Genomic DNA, 25,108 nt, shown 5'->3' with positions numbered 1-25,108 from the left:
ATTACTTAATCTATTAAACTGATAGACTCTTTATTAGTTGCTGATGCAGTAATCATTAATGAATGCTTTAGTTCTTCGTGAGTCATACGTGCATTAGTTAAGCATGATTTAATGCATATTAGCATACATTTTACATTTCTCAACCAGTTTTTCACTCGCTGTGGCATGTTTGCCTAAAGCTCCAATTAATGTCTGACACTGACCTCATGTCAATACCTATAAAGTGGATGCATGCAAATAAAGTAACGCAAAAGACGCAATACTCTGTGCTGGTAAGATTTTCTTTGGCTGGTACGAGCACGTTACTCTCTCTGGGAGTGGCATATGAGGTCTGCTGCAGATGCCATGTGGCTGGTGCAGCTAAACACTGGAACACGCTGTTCCCTCCTTTTTATCCTTTTCCCCTATGCAACCTCTGCCACGTTGTACCGAGATCAAATGGTTTCCATGCATACGAGAATGAAACCAAGGTCTTTCTCTGAAAGCACTGGTTTAGAGAGAAACAAAGCTGGGCATGGGCACCCACAATCACTCTCTTGCAGTATAACGTGCTATGTGTCTTGTTTCCAGGGCAACAGCAAGAAATATTTTGGCCAACTGAAAAGTAAAGGGTGTGATAAGGCTCGGGAGAGGAGACGGAGAGGAAAAATAACTAATGGAAGGGTTGATTAAGGACGATCAGCACACTGGAGAGAAAACGTTGCGTGTCCGCAGAGGAAAAGAGACGAGAGCCATTCTAATGCAATAGATATGCTTTTTTGAACCTGCTTAATCACTTTAAATGTACATTACATAACCTTGCTGTAACCAGTTCAACGTATTTCTATAATCCTAATAGTGCTCTCACTCAAAAATTACGTAAATATTAAGGTTGCAACAACTAATTAATAATGATAATGAAAACAGTAGACAATGAATGTCAGTACTGAGTGCATTCAAAGACTGATAACCATCTGCTCATAATAAACACACCACAATGCAAGTAATCTGTGTTTATATGCATATTTTATCTGTTTTTGGTGTCAAAAACTAAACAAACGTAGACACACAATTAGCTGCTAGAAGCAAGACCTTATTTGTGGTTTTGGCCAAAATGCTATGTGCATAAGATGTGCATAAAAAAAAAAGACTTTAATGAAACACGCTCATTGATTAATCAGGTCTGTACTTGGGGTTTATATTGGAATGTTTATATTTTAAACATTACTTTCACAAGATTTACACTACATATTAATATATTTTGTTTTATATCCTTTAGTATTGTCATTGGACAATATGTGGAATAACATGCTTTTGAACAAAATGCTGAAAATTAGTTCATAGGTTTGGGGTCAGTAAGATTTATTTTTTTCAAGAAATTAATATTTTTTATTTAGCAAAAACACAATAATATGATCAGAAGTGACAGTAAAGACATTGATAATGTTATAAACGATTTCTATTTTAAATAAATGCTGTTTTTGGAACTTTCAATTCATGAAAAGTATCACAATTACCACAAAAATATAAAGCAGCACAACTGTTTGCATTGATAATAATAAGAAATGTATGTTATGCTTTATTTTAAGGTGGCGTAGTTACATAGTATTTGAGTAAAGAGAAATATGAATTAACTACATGTACTTACTATAGAGTTAGGGTTTGTTTTAGGTTTAGTTACTTGTAATTATGCATAATTTACTGTTATTACTATAGTAAGTACATGTAGTAATGTGTAACTATGTCAGCTTAAAATAAAGTGTTGCCGAAATGTTTCTTGAGCGTCAAATCAGCATATTAAAATGATTTCTGAAGGATCATGTGACACTGAAGAGTGGAGTAATGAGGCTGAAAATTCATCTTTGACATCACAGGAATAAATTAATAAATAAATTTGACATCACTGTAATAATATTTCACACTACTGTTACTGTTTTAGCACTACATTTAGTCAAATAAAGGCAGCCTTGGTGAGCATAAAAGACTTCTTTCAAAAAAAAAAATATCTTACTGAACCAAAACTTTTAAAAGGTAGTGTATCTTTTTTCACCTTTTTATCTAACTTTATTTTATCTAATTGAACAGATGGACAGATTAATCAACTGAAACCTCAATCAGACCTCAAACTTTGCTTAGATGTTTCTGTCAATGCATGTTTCACAAAATTGCACATTGAAACATTGTTTGAAGGACAGATGCATAACATGCTTTTGATCAAAATTCTGGAAAAATCTGGTTTCTCTATTTGAACAAATAAACAACAGATAATCTATTATCAAAAGTTGCAGCATTACTAAATATCAAGCCTCAAACGTTCGTGCAAGACGTTTTCATCACCCACTGGCCAAAATTATGTGAATGCCGCAGTGCTCGCGTTCCCATTCCAAGGGCTGAGCTATGAGATTTTTCCTTCGGGCGTAAACGTTCATGTGCAAAGTCGCACATCAACATTGGCTTCTCAAACCTCTGATCATTTTACACACGCAAACAACAATCTTTCACTGGAGTTTCCTATATGACAATGTACAAAGCCTGAAAAGCCGCAATTTGAGGAAAATGCTCAAGACTAATGCAGTGTTCCCCTCACCGCCGATTCAAGAATATTCCCTGCTGATTAAGGGTGGCGTGAGGACAGTGACTGCAGCCTGACTGATCTGACCCACTGAACAGAAGCCTCTCCTCACTCAATCACTTTAATGAAAGAGCTGCAGTGAACACGCTGACACTGTCCTGAGATTCACAGAATGGATCAGGTTTCTAACAACAACAGCAACGGACAGGCTGTGATTACAGTAAGAATGTCCACGTGGTCCTGAGGTGTAGTCTGGCTATGCATTCACAAGCAGCTATAAGGGGATGCATTCATATATACAGACTTAATAAGCTACATACAAGACTTAAAAATAAAGTTACGGTTCCATAAAGAACCTTTAACATCCATAGAACCTTTCCATTGCACAAAAGGTTCTTTCTTTAGATTTTTAAATTGATGTTCATAGTAAGAAAAAAAGAACTTTAAGAACTGAAGGTTCTTTAGGGAACCTAAAATGGTTCTTATATGTCATCGCTTTGAAAAATCCCTTTTGGAACCTTTAGTTTTAAGAATGTAAGCTAAATTATTTGAAAAAGCTAGAATGGAGAATATACACTACTGGTCAAAAGTTTAGAATAATAATAACTTTTAAATATATTTCTCTTCTGCACACCAATGCTGAATACAGTAAAAACAGCAACGCTGTGAAATATTACAATTTAAAATACCGGTTTTTATTTGAATATATTTTAAAATGTAACCTATTCCTGTGATGACAAAGCTGAATTTTCAGCATCATTACTCCAGTCTTCAGAGTCACATGATCCTTCAGAAATCATTCTAATATGCTGATTTGCTGCTTAAATGTTATCAGATATTATTAGAGTTCAATTATTAAAAATAGTTCTTATAAATATTAAAACCTTGTTTTCAACACTGATGATAATAATGTGGAAACTGTGGATTTTGAACTGTGGACTTTGTACTTTTGAATGGTAGTGTATCACATTTTCCACAAAAATATGAAGCAAATCAGCATATTAAAATGATTTCTGAAGGATCATGTGACACTGAAGACTGGAGTAATGATGCTGAAAAATTCAATTAATCACAGGAATAAATTACATTTCACAACAGTTCTTTTAAATTGTAATAATATTTCACAAAATTACTGTTTGTACTGTATTTTTGATCCAATAAATGCAGCCTTGTTGATAAGAGACTTATTTCTAAAATGGTAGTGTACATGTTTTCTTAGTGTGGAAAATGACACAGCTTGAAGATCACATACCATTGGACACTGGTTTGACCTGGCAAGCTCAAATAACCAAATCTGCGTCATAGGGGCAGTTTCGGTCTGACACACTGACACACAGGACTGATGCGGCACTCTGCGCGCAATGTTCGATCACGCGCTAACTGAGCAATGCAATCATTTCTTACATGCTTGTAATATCAGAAAGACACTCAGATTTCAACTTGAAAATAAAGTAAATCAGTAAGAATATGTTGTTTGCATATGGGCTGGAGATAGAGATTGACAGAAGAGTCTTCAAAGCCACAGAAGCACTGATCTGTGGTCTGATAAGACCGCATTTCTCAGGCTACTAGTTGAGAAAGGTTCACCCAATCACAACTTCCTGATGCAGCTTTGCATTGCTGGTGACAGTGCTTGCCAGTTTTGACCTTGAAGAAATGGCTGAACTAGCATCTACTGATACTAACACATTAAAAAAGGGGAGACTGGGGAAAGTTGTCACACTAAGATGTTGGCTAGATTTGAAGGTGTGGTCACATTAGCGGAATTTCAATGAAATTTCATCCAGCAAAAAAGGCTCATTGTCAATAGTGATGCACGATGAACTGTTCCCACAGAAGTCGCTGTCAAACCAAGCAGTGTTCTGTTGGTCAATGCGGCGAATTAGTGAAAATCTGTGAGGGGAAAATTTCACATTGCATGGATTTCTATTGAAATGGCTGATTTTTGTCGGCAAAATTTCATTTCCCTGCTGAAAAATCCAGCTAAAACCAGCCTAAAATGGTCGTCTGTACTTAGCTGGTTTAAACTGGAAGTAGCTGGTTTTAGCTGGTCTCCCAGCCTGGGTTAGCTGCTGTTCAGCTGGTTTTAGTTGGTCTCCCAGTCTCCTAGCTTACCAAAATCCCTCTAAAACCAGCTATGACCAGGCTGGGAGACCAGCTAAAACCAGCCTGACCAGCTTAGGCTGGTTTTAGCTGGATTTTACAGCAGGGTTTTAAGTTCATGATAGAATCTTAAAGGGTTAGTTCACCCAAAAATGAACATTTTGTCATCATTTACTCACCTTCATGTTGTTTTTCTGTTGAACACAAAAGAAGATACCTTAAAGGATGGTAGTAATCAAACAGCTGACAGTAGCCACTGACTTCCATATTATTATTTTTTTCCTACTATGGAAGTCAATGGCTACTGTCAGCTGTTTGGATACCAACATCCTTTAAAATATCTTCTTTTGTGCTCAGCAGAAGAAAGAAACTCAAACAGGTTTGGAACAACTTGAGGGTGAGTAAGTGATGACAGAATTTGCATTTTTGGGTGAACTATCCCTTTTTGAATCAAGTCAAATTAAATGAAGTCAGATCAAACCATTTTTACATAACACGATGATGTTAATGTTTATCATATGTTTTTTAATATTTGTATGCCTTGTAGTTGCATTTAGCAAATTAGAGCGGGCCAAAAATATAGTTAAGCAGTTGAGTCAAAAATCATCTTAAATTTGCTACAGATGTTGGGTAAACCTGTGAAAACAAAACAAAACACATCGTGCAAGAACATTTTTAGATGTTTTCAGATATTTTTAAAAGTGTATGTGAGGTCGAAGCAAGTTGTCACATGTTACTGAGAAGCCTGCTTTATGACAAATTACCCCATATATTTTGTAAATAAACAATTTTATTTTAATGTGCAATAATACTGATTGAAATGTTAAATAGTTTTTTGCAGCCAAGACTTTAAGGTTTGTGTCTGTACAGATACTGACGTTCAAAAAATAAACCTACCCATGAGAAACATTCACTGGTTACCAAACAAAAAGACCTAAAAATGAAAATTCTGCCATCATTTACCAAATCTGCAAGGATTTCTTTATTCTGCTGAAGATATATTTTGAAGAATGTTGGTAACCAATTAGTTTTGGTTACCACTGACTTCCATTGTTTTTCTCAGAATATCTATATCTTCTTTTATGTTCCACAGAACACTTTTAAAAATAAAGGTTCCAAAAAGGAGTTTAGATAGCGATGCAATAGAAGAACCATTTTGAGGTTCTTCAAAAGTTCTTAAAAGAACCACGTTTTCTTAGTGTGAAGAATATTTCAATAATCTGAATATCCCTTTTCCACTACAAAGAATCTTTAGTGCAATGGAACAGTTTCATAGATGTTAAAAGTTCTTCATGGAACCAGTGAAGAAAGAAATGAGCAGATGATGATGAGTAGATGCAAACAGAATTTTGCCCAAATTTGCCACTCACCTTTGTGCGGCCATTGATGACATAATCCCCCAGCTGTCCATTGGCCGCACTGCGCATGATGGCCTCATCGATGTGAGCCATGAGGCCTCCGATGTTCTCGCAGCCCGGCTCGTTGCCTTCGACCCAGGCTATCTGGTCTCCACGGATGTTCTTAGAGGGGATGCTCTTCTGGATGACCAACTGGCCGCCTTTGAACTTCCCGCTGCGATTTAGGGTCTCCACTTCCTCCAGAACCCTACCGCCCAATCGATCACCCAGAAAGACATCTTTGACGCAAATGCCATAGAACTTCATACAGGGAACTATGTACTGCTGAGCCATGTGCTCTGGAGACCATCCTGCACTGGTGGCCACCGCAGGCGGCGCCGACAGCACCTCGTCCTGCCCGGGGGCCGCATGGTTCATTGCAGCTTTGTGCCCATTGTGATGGACCCAACTGAGGCTCGACATGGAGTTGGGAACGCTGCAGTTCTTGTGTTGGTGATTGGCTGCAAGGGGAGCGACAGCCTGTGTGCTTTTACTAGAGTCTGTTTTAGGACCCACTTCAAGCCTCCTCCTTTTGCATTCAAGTGAAGGAGCGTCCAGTCCATGGGGCATTTCCGAAGAACCACCAGATCCGGAACCCATTCCACAGTCTCTGTTTTCCTCATCTTTTTTCCTCTGGTGCTGGAGTTGTCTTAATCGCACGTCTCCACAAAGTCTTTTTGAAGTCCTCTCAACGTGAGCATGAGTCTCCACCAATCCATTTGGATGTAAACACCCGCTTTGCATCTGCTTAGGGACATCATGATAACTTCCTTCGGCTGTAGGTGAAGGGGACACCGCTTCTCCCCCACCATTATACAAAGGCAACCCGCTTTTCAACTCCTTCAAAAGCGTGGTCCCGGATCCAGATCTAGACGCATGTCCAGCCAGCAGCTCCTCCGCCGTGGTCGCGTTCAGACCCATTGTACTCACCATGTGAGACTCACAACAGCCACTGGTGACTCTCTCTTGCGGTGAACAGACACTCTCGCGTCCGCGTGCATTTATAAGGTCCGTGTTTTCCAGTCTCTCCATGTCATGTCGTCTACTCCTGGATGCGCACGTAGCTCACGTCCAATCCTCATTTTCTGCAGAATCGGCTCTGCTCATGCCTGCCTAGCGGCGCTATTATCACGAAGCTCGACAGTAAACTTCCACAGTGCAACATAAATACGGCGCTTTTCTTCGGTTTATTAGTTGTTTAATACAGAATTAAGCATTAACTATTTTCCATGGCTGTTTATTTCCAGATTAAGGGTTTAGGAGAGTCTGAAGACAGAGAGTAACAATGGTTAAATCACTTAAACATTCATAGACGCGTTAAAACTGACACATAGGCCTATTGTAAATCAGTCACTCTCTATCATTTTATTTCAACCATATGTCATATGCAAAAATTAAATGTATAGTGTAATGAATCAATGAATAAAATTCACCAGTAATAATAATAATAATAATAAATAAGTTTTGGTTGAAGGTGAAAGAATGCAGAACAAAGTCCACACATTCTTCATAAACTTACCTACAATAAAGGGATCAATTAAATAATGAGGTGTATATAATACTACAAATGACAAATATTCAAATAAGTATATTAAAATATTTTAAAAAGCCTATTTTTAATAAAATGTATATAATTAAGTTAATTTCGATGCAAACAGGACACAATCTACTCAATAAATTAAGTAATAAAAACAATATTTCATCTGTAAGTGAAAAAATTATTAAGTCGTGCATTCACTTTATTAGTTTAATACATAGGCTATGCTTTAAATATGTAAGATATTTGTATAACACCACGCATGATGGTAAACTGGTCTGTTCATAAAGTTAAACCATGAAAACACAAAGACTGAAAAGAAAACAAAAAACTAGCGTATTTTAGACTACTTACCTCTCTATGATAAAGTCACTATAAAAGACCAGCCGCGATTGTAATGAATTTCCGGTGCTTTCTCGTCCATATTCAATACTCTCATTTTAGATGATACAAATAATCAAAACAACGTTTTCACAGACATTATTGTAATTTCTGCCCATACAATCATTGCTGAACAAAGAGTAAGTACGCTTCGTATCTGATATAACACTGTGCGGGTAATGAAATTACACAATCTACTATGGCCAAGACTTGGCTCATTAATATTAATTTACGATGCTCTTGAAGCATCCAATCAGGTGCCCTAATTAATATTCACGAACCGAGTTTTCGCCATAGTAGGATTAGTAAACTCGTTTCCGGGTATGATAGCGCGCCCCTCCCTCCCCTTCTCTCTCTCCATGAGCGGTTCTGTCACTTACACGTGCGCACATTCGCATCACGTGACCCTGAGCGCCACAATAACAACAGTGGCTCATAAGTGTGTCACACAAAATATGGACATAAGAATGAAATAATTAGTTCTATAGGCTAGACTAGAGGATAGCTATACGTTATAACAATTTCTGTTTAAATTATGATCATGGGTGTTTTTTCAGGTACGTCTTTTATTTTTTTTAAAAGTCACCATTAAAGGTGCAATATGTTACAGTAAAATATCTAAAAATCACTAGTCCAGATGAAAAAAAAAATACTATAGTAATTTATAGTAAATACTATTGTGTTTTTGAACCATACTATAGTAAAGAACTTAATTTGTTGTGTTAATTCTATTTCCTGTGATAATATAACAACTATAGTAATATAAACAAATGACTAAGTTTTCTACAACTATAGGGTATATTATACCACAATATACACTACAGTTTACTGTAGTAAAAACTAAAGTATACTACAATATTTATTACAGTTGATCAGTTCACTGTAGTTAATACTTAAGTATGCTGTAGCATTCATTAACAAAGTGTTGTAAATACTATATAAAGTATACTACAATTTACTATAGTATGGTTCAAAAATATTATAGTATTTATATGTTATAGTGTTATATATTTTGTTCAGTTGAGTACTTAGAATATCCCAAATGTTTCCAACTATTTGTAAATCGTGAGAAAATTGCAATTTTAACCAAGGCTCCGGGACGTGTGAGGAGTCGCCTGTCAATTGCGTCATACCCGCGTTACCCTCGGTTTCCGGTTTTATTTTGTAGAAACCATGAAAACACCAAAGGCGCTTTAATATTTACATGTTTTAATAGACAAGGGAACAATTGTTTTGATACATTTATAGGCAGAAAACTAACTATTGTTATATAGCTCAACACATTTAGTCTTATTGTTTAAATCAAATTTTCTTGATTTTTTTGTGAGTACCATGCTTTACCATGCCTCAGAGAAAAACACTATTTTGTCAAGTAGCTAACATAGCATAATCAGATTTTCTCCATCATACAATATGTTTTAAAAATTAATTGCATGCCATTTATCAACACAAGCCATCCAGCATTTAATATGATATTGTAAAATCGATCTATCTTACTGCAGTGTGTAACAGTTTCTCACAGCAGCCGCCGAGTGAACACACAAAGTAATGTTATAACATAATTTTCAACACACTCGAATGTATCTAATATGATAAACAGAGCTGCGTTACCTCATACTCATGACCGGCGACCTCTAGCGGCCAGAAAATATTACATATTTCACCTTTAAATCAAAATTGAAGCTTTTTGGCTTTTAGTACTAATATGTTAGCCTTACTGTTATCTATAAGCTTGTGTGCTCCAAAGCAATGACAAAATTCGTATTTAGAAGACATAAGCGTTCGAAACGTACAATCCGCCAATATGGCGGATCAACGATTTTGATGAAATCACGCTGCACTTCAGCTTCTCATCATTTTCTGTCCAATCAGATGCTCTCTAGAATTTAAAGCGTCTCACCTCCTAAATTATAAATAGACGCTGAAGCTGTGGCTAAAATCGGTCACTTGTTCACACATTTACTATTTTCTTCATGGTGAATGGCACATAGTGCAGTATATAGGGGGATAGAGTCATCAGTGTCCCAATGTGTGGTGAGCCAGTGTCCTAAGTGTCCTTACCAGCCCCTGAATTCATGTAGGCTACACGGTATACTGATTCACAAGCTAGGGAGCTGATTGAGACGCACCCGAAGTCTTCACTCAGCGGCCATCTTTGAAATGCCTCCCAGGCAGCTATTTCAGTCAGTTCCCCCTTTGAATGGAAAAACACCAAATTCTCCAAAGCTGTGTTTACGATTAAATTTCATATTTGAAATCACCAATTCATACTGACAACTGTTTCATAAATTGACTTTCTAAATCAGGTCAAAAACAGGCTGCATCAGCATCATGTCGTCTCATTTAGCAGACATAAGGGGTTGGGGGCGCATGCACAAGTGCTGACCCCAGACACTGGTGTGCTCGTGTGTTTGCTTGCTTGTTTGTTTGTTTTAAACTGTTCAAACAGTCCACGTTTTAAAAGCAATATGCTTTTTAAGATAATCGTTGTGTTCTGGATTCTAAAATGCGCTATAGACTGTGTGTCTGCGTTGGAAGATGGAGTGGATTTGGGAAATCTAAGGAACAATGGATTAATGAGGACAATGTTTTACAGCCGCGAAGATCTGTTGAGATTCCGACACAATGTTAGAACCCCACCAAAGTTCTTTCATGAACCTTCCGAAATAGTTTGTTCCATCCACACAACAAACAGAAAGAAGAAAACAAAACGGAGGGGCTCTAGAGGCGGAATCCGAAACAGACTTAAATCTCGCGGCAGTCGGTTTCCTCTTCCTACAATAACTTTAACTAATGCTCGCTCGCTTCAAAATAAAATGCTTGAACTTACAGCATTGGTGAAATACAACAGAGATTTTAAAAGAGCTAACCTGATCTGCATTACGGAGACATGGCTGACGGAGGCGATCGACAACATATACTTGGAAGGATACTCATTAATCCGTCTGGACCGCGACAGTGCCAAGTCAACTAAAACAATCGGAGGAGGACTGTGTATGTTTGTTAGTAGCAGGTGGGCGAATAATATTACGGTACGTGAAACACATTGCTCTGCTCACTATGAACTATTGACTGTGTCTTTGAGGCCATACTACTTGCCTCGCGAATTCGGACAAATAACAGTTATCTTAGTCTATGTGCCAGGACCAAACTTTGCACTTGCTGCTGAATGCATAGCTGCTAGTTACAACAGAGCGCTTTGCAATTCTGCCGATGACCCAGTCTTCTTGCTTGGAGATTTTAATAAATGCAATGTATCTACGCTGTTGCCAAATCTTGAGCAATATGTAACCTGTCCGACAAGACTGGTTAAGACTCTGGACAAATGCTTTGGTAATGTGGAAGGTGCATATGTGCCAAAGCTATATCCACCTCTGGGACGTTCGGATCACAACGTTATTCATCTGTTACCAAAATACAGGCAGCTTTTAAAGAGGATCAAGCCTGCCGTTCAGCAGGTTCAAACGTGGTCCAGGGACGAAATAGAAAAGCTAAGAGGCTGTTTTGAGTGCACTGAATGGGACTTATTTTTTAACGATGATGACTGTTGTAGTAATCATGAATTGTTGAATGATACAATAACCTGTTATGTTAATTTCTGTGTAAATTCAGTGGTTCAAACAAAGAACATTAGAGTCTATCCAAATAATAAGCCGTGGATTAACAAAGATCTGAAACATTACCTAAACATGAAGAAAATTGCCTTCTTGCAGAATGATCAGCAGAAAGTAAAAGAGTTAAACAAAGCAGTAAAACGTAAGATAAAAGATGCACAGAATGAATATAAAGAGAATGTTGAAGAGAAATTAAAAAACGGGGAATGTAAGAGATGCATGGAAGGGTTTAAATACAATGATGGGTAGACAAAAGAAAAGAGTTCAAAAACATGAAGACCCTCATTGTTTTGCAAATAATCTTAATATTTTTTATTCACGATTTGATAATGATTTTAATGATGATGATTTGTCTGTTAGTAATGAATTAATGATGACCATGACTCAATCACAGCCTATGATTATACAGGAGAGGGAGGTTGTCACAGTGCTTCGTAAAGTTAAACCGTATAAGGCATCTGGCCCAGATGGCCTGAAGGGGAAAGTCCTGAAAGAATGTGCAGCACAACTTGGACATGTGTGGACAAGGTTATTTCAAATCTTCCTGAACAATGGTTTTGTACCATTAGCCTGGAAGAATTCCATTGTCATCCCGGTGCCGAAAATACCTAATGCTAAATCTCTCAAAGACTTTCGCCCCAATCGTACTCACATCTATTCTGTGTAAATGTATGGAGCGCATAGTATGTAAGGAATTGTTATCCCAAATCGAGACATGCATAGACCCCATGCAATTTGCCTATCGGGCAAATAGGAGCACTGTGGATGCCTCTCTTACTCTTTTAAATAAGGTTCAAAATCATCTAGATAATTCAAATTCCTATGTTCGAATACTCTTCATGGATTTCTCATCCGCTTTCAATACTGTCCAACCTCATCTTCTTTTAAAGCGCCTCTATGAGTCAGGTGCTAGTAGTTGGATGATTTTATGGATTAAGGAGTTTTTAAAAGGTCGCCCTCAGCGAGTTTGTGTCAATAATGTTATGTCGGATTGCTTGGTTTTAGATACTGGGGTACCGCAGGGATGTGTACTGTCTCCAATACTTTTTTCCGTATACATAAATGAACTGAAGTGCAATGACGATAACCTTACCCTTATAAAATATGCCGATGATATGGCATTGGTTTCATGTCAGAAAGAAATGAACTGCACCTCATATTTTGAGTATATTGACAGTATTATTTGTTGGTTTGAGAGTAGTTTTTTATATCTTAATATTGAAAAGACAAAGGAGCTATGTTTGAGAAATCAGTTGAGAAGAGTAGATACCGTATCCGAATATAAACCAGTTGTTATAAAGGAAAAAACTGTAGAGCAGGTCTCGAATTTTAAATATTTGGGTACAATTATAGATGAGAAACTTAATTTTGAAAGTAATGTGGAGTACATTCATAAAAAAGCACGACAACGCTTGGGTCTCCTCAGGAAACTGAGAAGCTTTAATATCGGTCAGCAGACCCTAACCATGTTATATCGATCAATGATAGAGAGTATTCTCACATATAATATTGTTTCATGGTACGGCAATCTAACATTAAAACAAAAGAACAAACTCTCACAAATAATTAATCAAGCAAATAAGATTACTGGACAAAAACAACAGCCACTTCAGTGCTTGTTCGATCATTTCATGGGTAAAATGGCAATTGCGATTTTTAAAGATAACACACATCCTCTTCACTCTGCTTTTGAATTGCTCCCATCTGGACGTAGACTAAAAATTCCCTTGGCTAGAAAAAATGTCTTTAAAAGATCTTTTTTTCCATTGGCAGTGATTATCTTGAATCGTACAGTATTTTAATTGAAATGATAGAATGGCTGTTGATATTTTTAATTTTTCTTTCTTACAGTGTTTAATTATAGAATTGTGTTGTTGATGTGTGATGTGATTTCTAAGTAGTGAATGTATGTTACAGTGTCAAAGAAAAATTTCCTCTCTGTGAAAACAGACTGGACAATAAAGTTCAATCCAAGTTCAATCCAGCCAATGCTCATGAGCTTTTTAAGGTGGCTGCACTGACACAATGACTTTACCAATTGGCGATTGACTCTTTTATTTAGAAAGTGGGACTTATTCCGCCATATTGTGCATTGCGCTTTCTCCCATTCATGAGCTGCGTCCTCCGGAGGTCACATTTGAAGGCTGCATACGTCATCAAAGCGGTCCCATTTAAGAAAAGTAGATCAGTTAGATTGCAAATTAAGAAGTAAATTACTGTATTTTACATCTCATTAGGAATAACAGTCAATTCAGTTACTTTTCTTAAATAAGACATCCTTGATGACGTATGTAGCCTTTAAATGTGACCTCCGGAGGACGTATGTCTGTGGGTGTGATGTCTGAGGCTGAGGTCACATTAACGTTTGTTTTTTTTTTGTTTTTTTGGAAACTTTTTATCATGCACTCATCATTTATTTTTCTTATTTTTAATATGATGTTTATGTCTCCAGACTTTCAATCTTGATGTATAAGACTATAAAATAAAAATAAAAATATTTAATAATAATAATTATAATTATTATACATTAAATAAATAAATATACACAGCAGAGTGTTTTTATTTTATATTAGCATCAAACAAAAGTGTGTAAAATTATTTATTTTATTCTTAACTGCAGATTCAGAAGCTCAACTGTTCACCAAGTCTGAAAAGCAGCCATTTGTAGGCTTTTACTAAAACAACTCCCACACAAACCCTCAGCAAACACACACACACACACACACACACACACACACACACACACACACACACACACACACACACACACACACACACACACACACACACACACACACACTTTCTCATGCCCTTCTAAAGTAACTAGATGACTCATTCTTCTCCATCCACATAGGCCTGATAGTAATGTAATCTAGTCGAGTCACTGAATTTCCCGGCAATACAACGCAGGTCATCATCGCTCAACTCCAAGAACAACCCTTTTTTATCAAATTTCATTATGTTATTAGTCATATTGGTCAAAAGTAAAACACTAAATACACAGAACAGAGTCTGGAAGCAATAAAAAACACATTATCCAAATCCATGTACACAACATACGTGCACTACAAACAATTCAAAGTATAAATAAAAACTGGGCCGAATTTCCAAAACTTCCTAGTGTAAATATAACAGTAGCTAAAATGTCATATTTCTAAACAAACCAAACAACACATATGGGCATTTTCAGACATTTTAAGTAGTAAACTTTAAGTTAACTGCTTTCTATCCAATGGTTATAGGATAACTGTCTCTTTATTGCTTAAGATTTGGTGTATTATGCAAAATATCTGTTTTCAAGTTTGTTCATGCTAATGGTCATGGTGAAGCAAACAGATATGAAGGACATTAATATCATTAATTGTGTGTCTGATATCTGACCCTTATCTTCATGCTGTTTTTAGCAGGATAACAGAACCAGTGCCAAGGTCATGGCTCTCTTGCAGCTGGACTGAAGTTCCTCAGCAAGCGCCATGCTGAAGAGTGCCGGATGCACGTACACATCAACTGTAAATTAGAATATAGTATAAATAATCTTATTAATATGTAGTTATTTCATCTTTTAGCACATGAAAGTGCTTGATAATGTGAAAGTTTAAAGTGCAAAAATTATATTAGTTGTAAAATACAATAGTGGGCAAAAGTGATGTCTGGCCTAGGAAAATTGACATCTGCCCCCTTTATTCAAACATTATTAAAGATTTGTAAGCATATTGCATAGTTGTGCTTGGAGTCAATTTTGTTTTATTAGTGATAACGCAATGAAACATGCCAAATTGTGCAAATTTTGGCCAGGCTGTCATGCAAAGAAATGCAAAAGCAAGATAAAACCAATTAAATATTAATAACTGATTATGATGTAGTCAATGGATGCTTTTTCCTATGAGCTTTTTGGTTTTCTATGCATTTTTTTTTTTTTTGGCATAGTAAACAAAGCCTGCAGCTGTTGTTTGCCTGTTTTTGCCGAATAATGTTGACAGATAAACACCTTAACCAAGTTTAGTATTTTGTTCTTCCCTCATATTTCAAATATTTTTAAAAATATAAATACTATCTTAATATTTTGATGGTTTAATTAAACTTATAGGGTCATTAAAAACAAACATCACTTTTGGCCACTACTGTAAGTAAAATAAATAAATAAGATTATATATTAAATAAGATTATATATTAAAGTAAAAAATTACATTAAAACAAACATAATAATACAATTAGATTACAATAAGTAAATAAATAATACATCTAACAGTACATTACTAGTTCAGTAGAAAAAAGAAACATAATAATGTAACTTAATAGAAATAACATATTTTCCTAGACGTATTATTTAAATATTTAGTATATATATATTTTTAATTTTAGGGTGGGGGTCCCTCGCACAAGGATCATATTTGGGTGTCCTTGGCATCTAATATCCACAAGAGGGCAGTATTAATTAACAACACCAGGTCTAGATAAACATTCAGACTGCATGATGCTTTAGGTTGAGCTACTCACTCTAAAGGACATAACACTTGCTGGGATTTTTATACACATGATAAATATTATGCAACTTCATATCAGTACACCTATGGAAATCAGACCGTAAAAGTGGGATGAGTCCTGCGTCAGTAAAGCAGGACTCATCCTGCACTGCATGTCTCTGTTCTTGCTGTTGGAAAATGTCTGTAATTATGTGTTTTTTTCCCCTTGCAAGCCATTATACCACAGTTTAAAGGGTTAGTTCACCCAAAAATTATGTAATTTATTACTCACCCTCATGTCGTTCTACACGCGTAAGACCTTTGTTCATCTTCGGAACACAAATTAAGATATTTTTGATGAAATCCGAAGGCTCAGTGATTGCCAGCAATGTCACCGAACCTCTCAAGATCCAGAAAAGTAATCAAAACATATTTAAAACAGTTCATGTGACTAAAGTGGTTCAACCTTAATGTTATAAAGCGATGGGAATACTTTTTGTGCGCCAAAAAAAAAAAAAAAAAACGAAATACATTGCTGGTATGCTCGTAGAATATAAACAGATCACTCAGATCATCAGGATCAAGTCATTTAGAAATACCAAGGGTTCACTCAAAGCAAGGAGAGTCTGCTTTTAGCTGTTACGCAGCTGGAACCAGCTTCCAGAAGAGATCAGATGTGGAAAACATCTTTTTATCTATGCATTTGCTGATTGAGCCCTGTGCTATGTCCGAACTGTTTGCATTTTATTTTATACGTATTATCTTTTTATACTATTAATTCCTTTTCCTGTTATTACTTCATTTTTAATGTATTTTATGTCTTTTATGTATCATCTTGTTATTTCTGACTTTTAATGCATTTTAAATATTGCTGTCTGGTTGAAAGAGCTGGGAGAATTAGGAAGAAAGCATTTGTGATTAGGTTAAAATTTGGTAAATTTGGATAAGGGGATAAACCATGGGGAAATTTGAGCTGTGGTGCATGGTTAAGATATCTCTGGATTACAGTCGGGACACTTTCCAAAGAGGGAAATTTCCAAAGGGGAAATTTGAACTGTGTTGCATAGATATCTCCAGAAGGGGGATTGGGGCTGTGTGGCGCAGTTTGAGGTGTCTTGGCAAAAGGGGAGATTGAAACTGTTTGATTGACTCAGTTTAAATTGCCTTAACAGGTAGCAGTCCTGTCGTGTGAGGAAGATCCATTTAGATCCACTCTGACGGACAACAACAACAACAAAAAACTCACTAAGACTTCCTAGCTCTTCCATCCAGATACCAGATAGTAAAATGTACTGTTATTTCTATTCCTTATGTTCCATTTGTATTATTCCTCTTTATGTAAAGCACTTTGAATTACCATTGATGTGCTATACAAATAAAATTGCCTTGCCTTGCCTAAATAATGACTTTTCAACAATATGATGGTCAATTTCAAAACACTGCTTCGAAGCTTTACGAATCTTTTGTTTTGAATCAGTTGTTCGGAGCGCCAAAGACACTTGATTTCAGCAGTTTGATAAGCAATCCGAATCCCTGATTCAAAACAAAAGATTCGTAAAGCTTTAAAGCAGTGTTTTGAAATTGACCATCACTAGATATTGTTGAAAAGGGTTTTTTTTTTTGGCGCACAAAAAATATTCTCGTCGCTTTATAATAAGGTTGAACCACTTTAGTCACATGAACTGTTTTAAATGTGTTTTGAGTACTTTTCTGGATCTTGAGAGGTTCGATGACATTGCTGGCAATCACTGAGCCATCGGATTTCATCAAAAATATCTTAATTTGTGTTCCGAAGATGAATGAAGGTCTTACGGGTGTTGAACGGCATGAGGGTGAGTAATAAATTACATAACTTTCATTTTTGGGTGAACTAACTCTTTAATACTATTACATTAAAACTTTCTTGTAGGAATATGTTAACGGATAGATGTTCAGAAGACGTTGAATAATGATAGTGGAATTAAAACGATTAGCAGAAATGTTTTCTTGATTTCAGCACAGACATAAATCTTTTAACGATATTGTAAGACTGGTAGCCATACCAGGAAAGACACAAGCATTCCAATGGGACTTTTTAAAAATGATTTTCAGTCAAGTTATATGCGATTTGTATTAGCTGTATTATGCTACAGTTTAACTTTGAGAAATTTTTTTAATCTAAAAAGTTCTTACACCAAGAGTTATTCTGTTGTTCTTTTTTCTCATTAGTAGTAAAAAAATAAGTAGCTAACTTGTGTTTGTCAGGCACTGAATTATTAAAATATAATGTTTCCAATACGAATTTCTGGTGAACATTTTTTTTCCTTAACTTTTTTAAATGCAAAATGTATCTCCAATTACAGAATCACTCGACTATCGCTGTCTCTAAAAACCCTTAAATCCTTACAATTATACATTTTAATACAAGTACTGCGTAACAAAGAGATGTAACAAAGTATCAGGGCATCACATAAGGAAGTAATGATAGATGGCGCCACTGAAATCCATGCGCGCTCTTGCGAGCACAAGGCTGCGTCTTTACGCACGCTCACCAGCAGTGTCAAAGTTCAGAGGTCGGGTAAAGGTCGTGTTTTGGGTTTTTCCTCCATCGTAAACAATGGCTTCCATAAGTTGGTTAACGTGCAGGCGGTTGTCTCGGCTTGTGTGTCCGTTCTCTCAGGTCGCGCGGCGGTCGGTGCTGCAGTATGTGAGGACTCCAGCGCGCGCGCTTCACCGAGGGAGCGCGCGACGGGCGGCGGAGAAGAACCCGCTGAACAGATCACGAGCAGTGGAGCAACACTACATCACTGAACTAGATAAAGCCGATGCGCTGGTAAACACAAACACTCACTCCCTCTTTCTGATGCTCTCACTTTACATGCAACGTGTTACTCTAGACGTTGTTTACATTTACAAGCTGTTTCATTTGATATATTACACTAACGAAAAGTACTGGTGGCAGTATGGTACACTTAGTAGTATACCATGATGTTAATTAATTCATGCACCACATGCTAATCCAAAGAATATGGTTCTACGATGGTACTCGTACGAAATCGTGTTATTTAACATGGTAAAAAAAATGGCATTACCATGTTATAATGTTACATGACGTCAATAATATACCAAAATGATCTGTTTATTAACTATTACTTTATTTTCTAGATGCTGCGGAAGTCTCATGAAACAGGTGAGATCAGAAACTCAAATTAGGCTTCTTGACAGGCTTATTTACTCACCCTAATGTTTTTTACAAACTATGACTGTTTCTCTTCTGTGGGACTATATTTTGGCTACTATTAATATAGTTGATCTCTACTGTTAGTATACTTGGGACTTCTAAGCTCCAGAATAACAAAAAGATCGAATGAAGTCTATATATTATACTTTATCCTTCTGAAGTCACCTGATAGCTTTTTGTGAAGGACATATTGAAAATATGAAAGGTCATTTTGTGTGCTTTTTGTGAACAAATCATTATTTAGAGTCAGGTCTTTTTAATTAATTGCTCGATCCATTACATAAATCCAGACTGAATTACTCAGTCATGATGTTCAATTCACTGATTCAGTGATCAACAGCCCAATGGAGCAAAAGATTATTAATGAAAAACATGTTAAATTTGGTCTTTTTCTCACACAAAGCATGACTTCATGACTTCAGAAGACTTTGAACAAACTGCACATAATATTATTATAATTTTATGGTATTTTTTTGGGATGCACCGATATTATTTTTTTGGGACCGATATTAACAAACAATTATTGGCTGATACCTATATTTGTCACTTCCTCTCTTATTTGAAATGGATAGTATTTCATTTAAATTTTAAAAAACACCTGCATTAAAATATACTAGCAGGTTTATTGCTGCATCATCAAATAATTTTTAATGAATGTGGATTGGATCCATTAACATTCAGCAGGCCTACATAAATACAACAGAACAAAGATGCATATGAAATAAACAGTGCTTTTAGGTAGGTTTAATAGTTTTCAGGTACAGAAGTAAAGTAAACAAATGTAAAATAGCATTGCATATTCTTCACTGTAAAAATTAAATACATATTAATCATTCCTTATTGTAACAGACTTTGTGATTAATCTTCTAATTTGTTTTTGTATACATTTTAATATTTTTTGTAAGTTTAAATATGTATGTGATCTGCTCTATCTCCTTTACTAAGGTGGGACTCTTATTTTGACGGGTGTTCAAGTCTTCGGTTTGTTATATTTATATCCTTTTTCCTGCTACAGCCGATATGCCGATGGTTGTAAATTGAGCAAAAATCGGCTGATAAATATCGGCGGCCGATACATCGGTGCATCCCTAATTTTTTTATTTTCGAAGCTTGAGATGTCAATTCATTTAATGGAAAAGAGCGACAAGCACATTATTCATGTTTTCTTTTTATTTTGTGTTGAATGGAAAATTAAGGTTTGGAATGACTTGATGAGTAGATGATGCAAGAATGTTCGTTTTTTTGGATGAATTATTCCTTTAACAACCAAAATTTGTGTTACTGTAATAAAGTGGAACAGTGCCTGACCAGTTTTTTAAGAGACCTTGGTTCTGGAAGTGTTTTTCCTATTTATTTTCCCCATAGGGATTAAAAAAAAATCTTCCTTACTTTCCCTACAAGGTCATAACATTACAGACTTTTATTTGAAGCACTGTGAACAGCATAATCAAATTAAAAAAGTTTGAGAAATCAATTGTTATATTGTTTATATATATATATATATATATAAACAATATAACATAATTTCTCATATATATATATATATATATATATATATATATAATTTATTTATTTATTTATTTATATTTTAGGTTTATTTATGCAAAGATTTATATATTTTAAGAGCATAGGAAGACTCGATGACTTAATTTGCAGTGCTTCATGGGAGTGGGCAGAGCTAAAGAGTTCTTTTAGCGTCTCGACTCTGATTGGTGGAATTTTCTGCACATAATCATGGGTAGCTGAGTTTTTTTCACTACAAATTCTGCTGTTAAACAACGACTTTATAAATAAGTTGAAATAATGCGGGCTGACGGCTTCAACAGCAGCAAAACCATAGATTAACAACCTCATACCTCACAGTAGGTCTGCCTTTAAACGTATAGAAGTTATCGTTAAAAATAAATTTCCCTTTGGAGAATATTAATGGAGATTTACTTCCAGATCCCAGCTGTTGCACACTATAGAGTACCTCAGGGATGACGCGTTTTTGTAGGCCAACCCGGAAGTTAGCGGCGCACGGGTTCCCTCGACTGAAAGCCTATTCATTTTCCCATAGACTTTTGGAAAAATTGCAAAAAATAAGCTGTGTTTAACAAAGGGTTATGACACTTACACGTTTTGTCTATCAAGATAATCTTTACAAGTTAACACATTTATAGATTTTGAAGCCTAAATAAAGTGGTCAGATATAAAAGGCTAACAGTAGGCTATAAACGGACCATGGTCGTGGATCAACGTCGTCACCACCAAGCTTCCTCAAACTTTATTTAGAAAACAACTCTATTTAAAAACATGCTCTCTGATTATGATCTGTGCTGTGTATGAATACTTATCCACTTTTTCATGAGAAATGCTGTCCAAATGTCCCGTTTGTCATGATGACGTCTAAAGTCCCCGCCAAAGGAAGTAGTCCCTTTTAGCAATTTGTTAGCAACCGCCGATTTTAAGTCACAGTAAAAAATCACAAGTGGGTTATAACTGGTGTGTTTTATGTCATAGATCAAAACGTGAAAGTATTTAGAGGCTTTGTTAACCACAGACCTTATTTCAGGCGATTTAGCAAAAACCCATTCACAAAACCCATAGACTTCGGGAACCGGAAGTCCTAAAATGCTAACTCGCTTCCGGGTTTTGCCTACAAAAACATGTCATCTCTGAGGTACTCTATTCTCTAATTAGTGGAGATTTCTCTGCAGAATCATGGGTAATGTAGTTTTTCTCCAGGAATTTCGCAGTTAAATGCGATTATTAAAATGTAAAAATGTTGAAATAATGCAGGATGATGGTTTCAACAAAAGCTTATACCATGGATTAACAGCCTCATAGCTCACAGTAGATCTGTCTTTAAACATTTATAAGTTATCATTAAAAATGAAAAAAAAAAAAAAAAAAAAGTGAATGGGAGTTTTACTTCCAGAACTTATTTCACTCTATACTAGCGTAGAATGAATGTTCTGTTGCCTAATTTGGATATTCAAGGATTAGTTCACTTTCAAATGAATTTTTCCTGATAATTTACTCACCCCCATGCCATACAAGATGTTCATGTCTTTCTTTCTTCAGTCGAAAAGAAATGAAGGTTTTTGATGAAAACATTCCAGGATTATTCTCCTTATAGTGGACTTCAATGGACTCCAAACGGTTGAAGGTCAAAATTACAGTTTCAGTGCAGCTTCAAAGGGGTTTAAACAATACCAGATGAGGAATAAGGGTCTTATCTAGCAAAGCGATCTGTCATTTTCGGAAAAAATACAACTGTATATGCTTTATAAACACAAATTATCGCCTTGCACGTGCTTCCGTTTTCCGTATTCTTCAAAAAGCTTATGCCGTATGTCCTACACCTTCCCTATTCTACTTGCGGAAAAAACAGAAACGGCGATGCGTTCGTTCCGTAAGTTGAATAGGGAAAGCGTAAGACATATTATTCCTCGTCTGCTATCATTTAAAGCCCTTTGAAGCTGCACTGAAACTGTCATTTTGACCTTCAACCGCTTGGAGTCCATTGAAGTCCATTATAATCCTGGAATGTTTTCCTCAAAAACCTTAATTTCTTTTCGACTGAAGAGAGAAAGAATGGGGGTGAGTAAATTATCAGGAAAAGTTTATTTGAAAGTGAAATAATCCTTTCAGGCATCTAAGCAGATAAACAGGTAACATCAATTTTTCTTAATTTTTTTGCAGGATTTTTGTCCTGGTTCCGGAATGGTCTCCTGGCAACAGGGATCGGCGTTATTGCGTTTGTACAGAGTGACGTGGGCCGAGAGGCTGGATATGGTACTATATCTTTTTCTACTCAGTCCTTTCCCTGAGTATCTGTCTGACTCGGACCTAAATTCTGTTCCTGTTCTGAAAGGTTTCTTCCTTTTCTCCCCCAGCGTTCTTCATCCTGGGCGGAGTGTGCGTGTCGTTCGGTGGAGCGTCGTACGTGGGCAGTCTTCTGACTCTGAGGAGGATCATGCTCCTCTCTCTGCCGGCTGTACTGCTCCACACGGCTGTAGTGTCCAGCGCTGCCCTCTTCTGGCTGTGCGCCGTATCGCTCTACATCGGCCGCCTGGAGGTGGAGATCATTCACGACGAGGATGAGGAAGAGCACGGGGGCGATGAAGGCAGGGAGTGCGGCGAGTGCAGAGCCCGACGCGAGAGACGGGGCGCTGAAGAAAAAGGCCAAGACAAGTGAGAGGAGACTTGGCCGTTTACTCTGACCCTGAGCCAGAGATCTGTATTCATAAACTGCTTTAAGAGAACTGGTTTCAGGTCGGTGTGAAGTTGTGGCTTCTACCAATATTATTGTGCAGTACTTTAGCGCTTGATTTATTGGGTTGAGTGAGTTTTTTTTGTTTCTTATTCTCCTGAACATGAGCTGTCCCACTGCTTACAAAGGGTCAGCGACATAAATTCATATTTGTAATTTTTTGTTGGTTGTGGGATATGAGTGCTGGAACATTAAAAATGAAAGTTAATTTCTTAACTGGCACTTACTGAGCATCTGTTATAAATGTTCACTATTTTATATAGTGACATGGTTTAGAAATATATATATTTTTGGTAACACTTTTACAGTAAGGTTTGATTTTTGTTTTAACATAAGTTAATGCATTCAGTAACATAACTATAAAGCATTTAGTAATTTAAGATTCATTTGTGATGTTACATTAGTTTGTTGTATATTTAATTTATAATGTATAACAATTAGAATTTCTTACATATTTAAATTATACATGTAAAAATATATCTGTAATTATGACTAATGTATTTGTATATGTAGAAATGAACATTAATCAAGGTTAATAAATGCTGTGAAAGTTTTGTTTACGTTAAATAATGTTAACAAATTGAACCTTACTGTAAAGTGTTATAGCTTTTATAATATTAGAGCTGTTTCTACATAGTAGTTTTCATCATGCAGCATTTTTCCATTGTTTTGGCCTCATTCAGCCTCACGTCTCTCACAATTCCCTTCAGATTTCCTGCTCTAGTCTTATTCAATAAAATCACATCTTGCAGATTTGATAAGAACTTCTAGACTTCATCTTCCAGCTCATGGCTTTCTCTCAGCAGAGATGAAAGCACAACTTCTCTTTTATTATGCATGAATCCAAAGTATAGATATTAGTAGCTTTTTTTTTTATTGAAAGCATGCAATCCTGCCAGTTCCTATTTGTGGTGTGTAGATAATCTGATGAGGCGAGATGTCGTGTCAGGCATGTGTGTGTGTGAGAAGCGCACGTCCTCATACAGTCATTCACTCTAGTGGAGTGTGTTTGTTTACTGTACATTTAACAGGCGCACGTTGCACACTTAGAATCAGTCAACTCTAAATGTCTTTTTTTCCATGTTCATACTAAGCAAATACACAAATCTTACCTTCAAGAAGGAGTTATTCAACAATGTCATACAAAATGTGCTATTACAGATTAAATTGTTGTCACTTGCTAATTTTTCCTGTCTGTTATTTTGGATAAACAATCAGTGAAGGAGTGATTTAGGTTCAGAACAAGTTAAATAAAAAGTACTGTATTGCATTTACACAGTAATGTGTTTACATAAGAAGTCTATGGGAGAGTGTTATTTTAGTATTATTTATATATTATTATAGAATTTTGAATGAGTTTTTTATATACATTTTTTTAAATTTTGTCTTTAATTTTAGTAAAAGTTTTAGTAATTCCACTGTGCTTTTGTCATTTTTATTTTTTTGTTTTTAAATTTTGAGCTTTAATCATCAGTTTTAATGATTTTGCTATTTAAACTTATTTCAGTTGCCAAAACAACCTTTCTAATTTTTTTATTAGTTTTAGGGGCTGTTTACACAATACCATTTTGGCTGTTCATTTAT

The 25,108-nt window shown here is 36.1% G+C and overlaps 2 protein-coding genes across 6 annotated transcripts in view; one reads left to right on the top strand and one right to left on the bottom strand.

Annotated features, from left to right (window-relative positions):
• The window catches only part of egln2 (egl-9 family hypoxia-inducible factor 2), a 29,969-nt gene extending 21,803 nt beyond the window's left edge, over nucleotides 1–8,166 (bottom strand). The window contains exons 1-2 of the mRNA XM_067364835.1: nucleotides 7,943–8,166; nucleotides 6,025–7,317 (exon numbers count right to left, since the gene is read on the bottom strand). Coding sequence (XP_067220936.1) covers nucleotides 6,025–7,083 — 1,059 coding nt within the window. The 5' untranslated portion in view covers nucleotides 7,084–7,317; nucleotides 7,943–8,166. The remainder of the gene's footprint in view (nucleotides 1–6,024; nucleotides 7,318–7,942) is intronic.
• tmem160 (transmembrane protein 160) lies at nucleotides 6,668–24,828 on the top strand. 5 transcript variants are annotated; one of them, XM_067364838.1, is made up of 6 exons: nucleotides 6,668–6,744; nucleotides 14,988–15,092; nucleotides 18,706–18,858; nucleotides 19,191–19,215; nucleotides 22,954–23,046; nucleotides 23,148–24,828. In XM_067364838.1, exons 2-6 carry the CDS (start codon nucleotides 15,057–15,059, stop codon nucleotides 23,447–23,449), a joined length of 609 nt encoding a protein of 202 aa, XP_067220939.1. In that variant the 5' UTR covers nucleotides 6,668–6,744; nucleotides 14,988–15,056; the 3' UTR covers nucleotides 23,450–24,828. The 5 variants fall into 5 exon arrangements, with proteins under 5 accessions (XP_067220939.1, XP_067220940.1, XP_067220938.1 ...); XM_067364839.1 differs by lacking the exon at nucleotides 6,668–6,744 and adding an exon at nucleotides 8,480–8,526; XM_067364837.1 differs by lacking the exon at nucleotides 6,668–6,744 and adding an exon at nucleotides 10,405–11,001.
• Nucleotides 24,829–25,108: the final 280 nt, after the last annotated feature.

This window comes from Chanodichthys erythropterus, chromosome 17, assembly GCF_024489055.1.
Source record: "Chanodichthys erythropterus isolate Z2021 chromosome 17, ASM2448905v1, whole genome shotgun sequence".
NCBI lineage: Eukaryota > Metazoa > Chordata > Actinopteri > Cypriniformes > Xenocyprididae > Chanodichthys > Chanodichthys erythropterus.
This window is presented reverse-complemented; position numbering and strand designations above follow the sequence as displayed.